Genomic DNA, 10241 nt, shown 5'->3' on the forward strand with positions numbered 1-10241 from the left:
ATTTCGATGCGAGGAGGATCTCAAAAGCTGTCCAATAAAAATTAACGACACACGCACACAAAGTGCGCAAAATATTGGACCAACTGCGAGGAGTGAGAGGCGGTCCTGCAGGACCTTTCAACATTCCAATTTTAAATTGAAATTTTAATTTTGTTGAAAAAGCAATCGTATCGTACATATGCAATGCCTTAACTAAATTGAACTCGGCTTAAAGTGCAATCTCAAAATATTATACTTTCTACCTTGCCACAAAATAAGCGTGGATTAAAATAAATATAATTAAATATTTGTTTAATTTTGGTTTATTGTGTTGGGAGTCGAAATATTCATCTATATACATCCTGGGCTGTTTGAAAAGCTAAGCAATGACTATATGAATATATTATGAGCATTATATTTTGAATTCATATTTAATCGCTTCATTTATGTATTTGTGTATGTATATTTAATCTAGAATATTCTATGCCTTAGATACTTTTTCTGTATTTCTAAATATAGATCTGACGCACATAACTTGTATGTAATAGGATATATTAAGCAAAATATATGGCGGCCTTAAGTAGCAACTTCGTTCCCATCTTGTTTGCCAGCATACAACATCATTAAAAATCTTTACTTCACTTTTCTCAATTAAGTGCACGAATATCGTAATTTTGCGACTAAAATCAAATTTATTTCGATGGGCGGAATCTGCCGAAACTGCACTAAACTTGACTGGCACTTGGGTTGCGTAGAGAAGAAGAAAAAGGAAGGTTAGAGAGTGCGAGAGAGTGAGAGAACAGCAGCACAAGAGGTCGTAACAATATTTTCACGTTTTGCCTAAGTCCGGAATGAGTTTGTGCAATTTATATGGCTGACAACCCCTACCGCCGTATCTGTTCCTGTTCCAGATCCTTTTTCTGCCAGAGCTCCTGCTCCAAGCTGAAACGCGGCCAGTCAGGAGGGCGACCAACAGGCAGTCAGCAGCGAACGCAGCCACTGCCATTATTTTGATACTCAGGGCTATTAACGTTAATTTTCGTTAGTTACGTAATACGTATTCGAAAGCACCTTACACACATATACAGACACACTCGTATACAGCCGCCGCCACAACCCCGCCTGCAGCATCCACATATTCAGTTTCATTACGCAGGCAACCCAACCTCGAGCCGGAGCCTTTCTTTTGCCAGGGAGTAAACAAGCAGCTACCATGTGAATGCGTGTGGGCGGCTCATCGACGGACCCAGGAACGGGCTCCCACAATTCCCGTGGCCCCATTGGTGTTTCGGCTCTGGCCGGAGGCCGTTGGCATTAAAGAGATTTACGAGTACATGATTTTGCATGTTCGGTGCCCCTGATGCCATTTAGATTCGCTTAGGTACATTTTCATCCTTGCCACCCATACGAGCTCGTTTAGACAAACTCAAACACACATACACACACTCGCACACCCACGTATAATGCTTGTGTGTATTTGCGTACGCATTTAATGGCCCATTAGTGCTATCAAATACGCATAAATATTTGCACTTGCCAGAAGTTCACGCAGACAGACAGACGCAAACAGATACGGATACGGATACGAATACATATGTGCTCAAACACATACAAGCACACATGAGTCTTGATGTTAGCTGAAGGACTTAAGGCGTGCTGAAATATTGCCGTGCCCAGACAATTGCAGTTGCATTTCTGTTAGATTTCTCGGTAAACTTATTCCTCTTCAAAAACTAGTCCACAAGGCCACATAGAGTTAATTTGTTAGCTAATAAAATATAAAAAGGATGTAATTATATTGAACTCAATCCAAAAGCCTAAAATCATTAATTAGAACGATGAATCGGTAGAGTGCATCTCATTGGATTTACCACCCAATTTATTCTGGATTTCCAGTGATGTTAGGCCCTTCGTCTCCGGTAAAAAGATAACGATGAATAGCAAACTAACAAAACAGACAATGAGCATAATATAAAAGACTGAGTACAGGTCTAGGTGATATGCGAAAATAATGGTCATCGTTGACGCGGTCAACCAGCCAACTGTAGCCCCCACAGCGCAACCTAGAGGACGCAAAGGCTCTATGATTAGCTCCACATATAGTAGCCAGGCCAAGGGCCCAAATCCAACTGAGAATGCTGCAATGAAAATGCATAAGGCCGTCAACGGTTGACTATTCCATTTGGTGTGCCTCAACCACTTAAACCAAATACATATATACAGCGCAGACAGACACATGATGATCGCAGAGAGCGCTAGAAGCAAGCGTCGGCCTACGCGATCGACCAACACGAAGCAGATTAGATAGCCAATTATCATAGCTAGCCAAATAACCCATTCATACGTATTGTAAGCTGTCTCAGACATTGGTATGAGAATGTCCCTCAGCAATCCACTGATAACAACGCCGCCAGATAGCTGATACAGCACCAACATTATACTTGATCGAGGCACGCTTCGCCATGCATATTTGTGGCTGCACCACTGGTCATGACGACCCTCTTCGCCTAGGAACACTTGTTCCTTGATCTCCTCAATATAAATGTCAATATCTTGATCACCATGTAGCCAGGCTATGGAGGCTTCCGCTTGGTTTATCTTGTCATGTAAGATGTAAAAGGTTGGCGACTGTGGTATGAACTGAAGCGTGCAATTCAAAACCGCCATCAACATCAGGATAATGTTTACCAAATATGTACTCAAAAAACTTTCCAATACGTTGGCAAACATAATGCCGTAGATGATGGCGCCATAGAACATACTGCCCATAGCTCCACGCACCTTCAGCTGACTGATTTCCACATTGTAGACGGGCACGGCCACGCACAGAGCGGCTCCACAAATACCCCACACATAACGCCCCACAAACACCATGTAAATGTTTTTGGCGAAAATCAGCAGAAGCCAACCGCAGGTGTAGGGCAGCACCTGAAACAACATCAGAGCCTTGCTGCCAAGTTTCTCCATCACCATGCCCATTGGCATGCAGAAGCATGCCGCTCCCAGGGGCATCATAGCGTTAGTCCATTGCCGCAACTTCATTGAAGATATAAAGCTTATTTGGTCGTCAAAGAATACCCAGCCGATGCTGGCACCTAGACAAAATACGCCGATATTACTTATTAAGCCGGCCATATACTGGCGTCCTATACAGGTCCATTGGCTTCTGTCACACCTCCACGGGCGTCGTCGATCAATGTTCACATTGACCTCCATGGAAATATTTAAATATTCATTTTTTTAATGGAAATATTTATCTAACAATTTTATGAAGCGTGCGAAAAAAATATAAACAATCATAACCTACAGGCTTGCTTAGAAAATTTTTGGTATCTTGACTGTTAATTATAATAACAATAGTAAAATATGGTGTATTTGTTTATAGGTTTCTTGATGGAAATTGGTCTCTTTATTCAAGTGGGAATAAACATTTAGTGAGTGATTATTATTATTATTTATACTCATTCCCGAACAATAATACAATAATAATACTATATCTGGTATGTCATACAGGCTATTAGCTAAAGTGCTAAAGACTTAATATTGAAACATATACTAGCATTGAAAAAATATATAGGGGATATGTCTACGTCCATTGAGGGCGTGTTCAATCGGCTAAAGCTATACCATACACAGTTTTAGAGCGAAAACCGTAAGATTTGACATGTGAGTCACTGTTAAGATTGCCCACGCTTGTGGTGGCAATGTGGCACATCGGGAAATGCTCTATATTAAACAGTTTTACAATTAGAAACTCTAAATTTAACCACTAAATTACTGTGATCCTCCTTTTTAGAACTACCAAAATGTATATATATGCCCTTTAGGGGCGTGGCAAGACAGAAAAAACTCTGTCTTCTACAGTTTTGAAGCTAGCGTAGTTTGGGTCGTATGAAAGTATTGTGTTAATATTAGTATTATTTTCATAAATGATAAAAATGATATTTACTACTTATTAAAAACGTAGAATGAGCTTTTAATTTAATTGAAATTGAAGGATAAGTATTGTATCTCAACTTAAGCGGCAATTTAAATTATGACGTTATTTATTTTTGTTTCCCGTCAATTGAGTTGGGTTGAATTTTTAATTGGATTTCAATTAGCAGACGCCTTGAATTACAAATTAATTTCAGTAATGTTTAGTCATATATTTGTGCCACTGGACACACTCATATAGACGTCATTCGTTTTCCATTTTAAATTCATTTGCTTTGCTGGCCGATCGGGACGCATTCTTAATTAATGATCAAGGAACTCGACCCGAACATTTTAATCAGCCCCCAGCGCTGGTCGCTAGCGCGCATATGGCGGTGCCTTCCACTTATATTTATGGCTCCTGGCAACATGGCGGTGCAGCGCGCACCGTTCGAGGGAACACAGCGGGGCAGGTAAGTCGAATGAGAAATTTATCAAATTTATAGCCGGGCATGAATTGAGATATAATTCAAAGAAATTACAAAGAAGGCGCAGGCACAAAAAATGTTGGCTTAAAAAACCAATAAATAACCGGACAAAAACAAAAGGCAGTCTCCTCCTTCTCTGGGCCAACTGCTCGCAGAGCCTACGTTAGTTTTCGATGCGCTCTGCCATTGGCTGTTGCCCACGGTCCGCGGTCCGTGTTCTGTGGTCCGTGGCCCGTCTGTCTGTGGCATGGCTGCTGCTCAGAAGCAATCGCTGAAACTGCGACTGCGACGACGACTCACTCGGCGGCCTCATGCTGCGTCCGTAATTAAAAGTCATAAACTATTTTTATGGCCACTCGTATATTTGTCGCTCAGCTGCGGCCACAAACTGTCAACTGTTTGGCCCTGGTCCGATTTGCATGCGCAGGCAGCTCGTGGGAAGCGGAGTCTGAGTCGAAGATCGAGTCTGAGTCGAACTCACGCTAAAGCTAAGCCACAGTTCAGCGACAGGTGAGCAGACGCATTTACCTAACTAATTAATTCAAAAGTGCAAATGCAATTCTGTGCTGAAACTGCAGCCAACTGTAGCCGCCTTCTATAACTGCGTTTTCTCTATAGAGACAGAGAGAGAGAGAGAGAAAGAAGTCATCATTTATTGCACTTAATGTGCAACTAAATCATTTGACAAAATGCAAATGAATATTTATGCGATTGTGCAGTTGTCATGGCTCTTTGCTCGTTTAGTTGAACATCCAGTCGAGTCGCATAAATTCATAAATGCAACATATTCCCAATGCACTCTCAGAAACATAACTTTTAATTACGCACTGAACGTGCGCGTAACGAGGCGTCACAAACTCCACGATTTCTTATATATTAATTAAAATTTATATTTCAACTTGTTTTACTATGATAAACGCATTTCGTTCAACAGCAAATACTTTTCTGTCCAGAATATTTCATTACTTATACAAAAAATTAAGTTCGAAAAACATTCTCTGGAGGTTGGTTTACTCCTTACAACAGTTTTCCGAATAGAAAATCATATTATTTTCATTTATAGTTAGATTGCAATGTTAATACTATAAATTGAAAAAATTTAAGCAATTTAAGCATTCAGCTTATGCTTAATAGCTGCAATTTATATTTTGTTATTGGGTTTTCAACATTGTTTGCCTTGTAAACATTTTAGGTCTGAAACCAAAATAGATTTAACAATATGCATAATATAAGCTACTGAAAGCCTATATATGTTCAATAGCCAAATTATATATGTAAATTACGTGCTCTTCGACTCATCAAAGACTTGCGATAAAGATTCGCATAAGTGTGTTTATTCATTGGCTATAAGCCCTAAATATACTCGTCGACTTCATTTCGATGTGAGTGTGCCCAAAAGAAAGAAAAAGAGAAAATCAGTTCAAAGAAAATGCTGACTGAGAAAGACTCAAGCGCACTGGCTCTGGGAAGCGCATGTGCATAGCCGTCTCAGGTTTGGCCGGGCTGCTCCTTTGGCGAAAGGGATGGCAACATGGAGAGCTATTCGACGAAGGTGAAACTGAAAGCCAGCAAGGACCTCGTCCTCGTCGCTATTGTCGTCGCAGTCGTCGTATTGATTTTAGTGGGGCATTTACGCGCGATTATCGTTTAGTCGGCGATGCCCGAAGTATTACGAGAATTGTTATGGCCGCCGGAATAGCGCCAACGACACGATGCCACGATGTTGCAAGCAGTTGCTAGTTGCCCCCTCGCCTCTGCTCGCCTGCTGTTGGCCAACAGCAGCCTCGACTTGTGCGGGCTGCAGTACTCGAGTTGGTGGTCCCGAAAATTGGCTTCAATGCGCCGTCGGTGTTTATCGAACAGCGTTTAAGGTCAACTCAACTATTTTAAATAAGCCTTTTATGTGACCGATGTATTATAGTAAATCGAACTTTGATCCGACTGCCAAATGAAGATATAGAAGCTTCCCTTAAGTTTGCCCGCTCTACCCTGTATAAGAAATTATATTGAATATTTGTTTTGATATTGGTTAAAATGTAGCTAAATATTTGTATTTAAAATATGTAATAGAAAATATATAATTTATATTTAAAATGACGTTATAAGTTGTTATAGTTAATTAGTTATAGTTATAGTTAAAAAGCTGTGCTGATATTCCTTTTATTTTCATTATTTTAAATAAAATCTTACCTTATCATTGCTGCTGACTGTGTTATCCATTATCCAAGTTTAACAGATCTATGTCTAAATAAAGACCTGTTTTTGGGAATTGATTTGCTACCAAGTGACATTAAGTATTAAAGTAGTCAAAGTACTACAACAATATTTGTCATCCAATTTTAAAATTGAATTTAAAGAAGCTTTTTAACAGATCAATATATATTTGTGGGCTATAAATTAATAAGGAAAAGTTTAATTTATATAACGATTTGGACTTAGTTAAAACCAAACTTTAGAATTCTCCTCGCTTACTTAATTCCATTACCAATCCCAAAAAAAAGAAAGAAAAACTCAAGCTGCCGGAACAGAGTACAGCATGAAGATAAGCGAGCCAAAGGACGAGCTGGCAAAAAAAGGAGCCAGAACAACTTTGCAAGCCGAAAGGATGCACGAAAATTGCTTTCATATTTCAGGTGATAATGGTTTCCTTATGTGAATTTACAAAACATTAAAGCTTCTGTGTACGGGGCACACATAATTTCCCCAAAAAGCAATTCACGTTAATGGTGCAAAAATCCCAAAGGGATAAGGCGGCGACTGAAGCGAAAAAAAAGCGCTTGACTTTTCTCCACCAATGATGGCAAAAGGACATCCGAAGATACGAACGCGAAGCGCGATGGAGCCGCCGCCGCCGCCTCGTTGTTTATTGTAATGGCATTTGTAGCGGCGCCGCCGCAGGACCCTTTGCCCCCAAATCCCCAATATATGAGATTAGGAACGTGGCTGAGACTGCGCAAAAACTGAAACGAGATGCGCAGGACAAGCAAGTGGAACCCGGCCAAGGCATTCGCAAGTTCGATTCGATTTGCTTGTATTGCTCTTGAGGGAAATTTCAGAAATGGTCTCCAGCATGCTTTAATGCTTTCTTTTAGTTTTCACTTTTTTGTACCTCTTGCGAATGGCACGACGAAGATGTACTTGGTTGCCCACTAAGGACTTGGCGAAGGACATGCGCTTACCTGTTTGCTTTTTCCCTCTCTCTCTCTCTCACTCTCCCTGTTGCGATGCTGCGATTCGATGTGCAAGTAAAGCAGCTGAAGGTAATAGCCGTGAATTATGAATTTTTCTTAGCTGCATTGTGTTTTTTAATGAGTCCGTCAATTAACCTTGGTAGCATTTTTACTGGCCGCAATTAGCTTTAAAACCGTTCAGACTCACCTGCAAAAAACAAACACAAAAGTGTGTCCTTGAAGCAAAACAGGTTTGCGAACGTATCTGCAGTCGACTATTTTGAGATTACAAATTATTTAAGGCTATTATGGCTAGACTCAGGTCCATGTTCTTCTAGGATTACAAGCCCCTCACTATTTTTTTAAACATAACTAGAAGATATCAGACAGCTAGCTATTCGTGTCTATTATTTACAAACTAGAAGCTGATATATATAAATATTTTCATTCCATTATCTAAGCCGAGTAAGGACTTTCGGCTTATTCAAAACAGTATACCAAATGTTCTTATATTGAAAATAGTATAGAATAAAATTGTTAATTGTATTTTACCTCTATAAACATTATAATATAATTTAAAAAAATTAAATATACAGAAGCAATTATTATATTATTATTTAGAATTTAAAAAAAATAAACGTATACGATTCTATATCAATTAAAATTAAAGTAATATATAGAATATACATTAAAAAAATTTCCAAATAGTTATTTTAAATACGCAGTTTAATTAAAATTAGAAGTACAATTATTAAAAGCTACCCATACTCAAACACATTTAGAGATCAACTCGTTCAGGGTTTTCCCCCAGAATGTAATAGCGCCACCTAGCGGCATCCTGTTGCATACCAAGTGTGTTTGGCGTGCTTAATCGGGCTATTCAAATGTTTATCTTTCGATGTGAGGCGTCATTAAACTTAAACGAAACGTTTTCAGAATTTTTAACGACTTAAAGGCGTCGAAATTAGACAAGAGCAGCCGGCAGAAGGTAACAGCTGCAAAAAATTAAATGCAAATTAGAAAAAACTCTCAAAAAATACAATCGCATTAGTCTCAGATGTGAGAAATGTGATATAGGAATATTCGTATCTGCCCACACACAACCACCCACCCACGCACACACACACACACACAGATAGAATCTTTGTTTTTGTGCTGTGGCGTAAGCGAAGTAATTTTTCTTGAGCCCAGCTCCCCAAACCCCCAGCCTAAGAGGGCATACGAAAGCAATTTAGTAAGCTGTAGCTTGCCAAGGCTGAGACCAAGTGGCGGCACGGGAAATGGAAAAGCAAACCCAATTTCCTTCCTTGGGACGCAGCCTGGCCAAATGGAATCTGCTGCGGCATGCTACTTGCTGCCAGCTACGTGCAACCCCAACCCAAGACCAAGAAACGCGCGCGTCTTCGCAATAAATCTTCTTTACGAGCGCACACTCTGGCAACAATGGCCGTGCTCACCCTCATCTGCCACTGGCCTCCAGCTTCAGCCCCAGCTCCAGCGCCAGTCCCCGCCTTGCCCAAGGTCTTGCTGCGGCGGATGAGGGGTAAAATGAACCTAAGCAAACTATTCGAATGGCATTTCAGGCCAGAGGAAGACCCTAAGACGATATGGCTGCTGCGGATGCTGCTGCCACTGCTGATGAAGAAGAAACAGTTGGCAGCCCAAGAAATGCGGCAAAGCAAACAAATGGCAGCGGCCACTAAGGGGTGGGTCGTGCGGCAGGCAGCCATGTTGTGGCACTGGCTCTTGGCTGTTATTCCACTCAGGAATTCCGCACAGCTACCCCCGGAGCAACACAAGCTTCCGGCACTGGCACCGGCACCGGCACCGGCAACAGCATTGGCAACGGCAGCTGTCTGAATGCGGACGCATGAAATGGAAAGAAATGGCATTTAAGAAAAGCGAAACGAGAAAAATAAGGAGCTAAAAGACTTTGGAAATTCCATTTGAGCAAACAACAGGCACCATCCAACACCCAGCCAACTTACCAACTTTGAGTTTGAGTTTAAATTTTAACTATAGTCCGGACCAGTTGAATCTTCTTGATTCTTATTGTCCAACATCTGGTGTTATATATATATATATATATATATATACATATATATATATGCATATATATATATATAGATATATATATATATATATATATATGTATGAACAGGACGGTATTCGAAGCGCCTGTAGCTGTTGCATCTATAACTTCTGTGGAACGCATTGCACAAGTTGTCACTGAGCGTGCGTTTAGAGATCCTGGCACAGCCCTCTTTCAGATGCCCTCATCCATGTGCATGTCTACATATGTCTGTCTGTGTTGCTCGTTGGGGCACATAATGCAAATGGCATAAGAGACAAGCCAACGGCATCCGATCCAATATTTGCGCCAATAAATAAATTTAATGTACAAACTCCGGGCATGCGAGAGAATATTAAAAACGAAAATTATATTCTACCCAGTAGCTGCCAGACACACAAACACATACACATACTTAGTAATTTATATATGTATATAGATTTATATATATATGTGTGTGCCAACTCAACTTTTTGCCATTGACTCTCATGTGTGTGCGCATTTGCGCATTTGCATAAATATAATTATGAAACGGGAAATTTAAAATTGCATTCATTTAAGGGAAAAAAACGTAAAGTACAGCTGTATTCAGGCGGAAGCCGAAATTGTATTTCCGAG

The 10241-nt window shown here is 40.3% G+C and overlaps 1 protein-coding gene across 1 annotated transcript; it reads right to left on the reverse strand.

Annotated features, from left to right (window-relative positions):
* Nucleotides 1-553: 553 nt before the first annotated feature.
* On the reverse strand, nucleotides 554-3295 carry LOC111595292 (glucose transporter type 3-like). The gene is made up of 2 exons (XM_023308950.2): nucleotides 1060-3295; nucleotides 554-1002 (listed from the first exon to the last, which is right to left on the reverse strand). The coding sequence occupies exon 1, from the start codon at nucleotides 3193-3195 to the stop codon at nucleotides 1810-1812; it is 1386 nt and encodes a 461-aa protein (XP_023164718.2). The 5' UTR covers nucleotides 3196-3295; the 3' UTR covers nucleotides 554-1002; nucleotides 1060-1809.
* Nucleotides 3296-10241: the final 6946 nt, after the last annotated feature.

This window comes from Drosophila hydei, unplaced genomic scaffold (assembly GCF_003285905.1).
Source record: "Drosophila hydei strain 15085-1641.00,03,60 unplaced genomic scaffold, DhydRS2 tig00000063-arrow-pilon, whole genome shotgun sequence".
Classification (NCBI taxonomy): Eukaryota; Metazoa; Arthropoda; class Insecta; order Diptera; family Drosophilidae; genus Drosophila; species Drosophila hydei.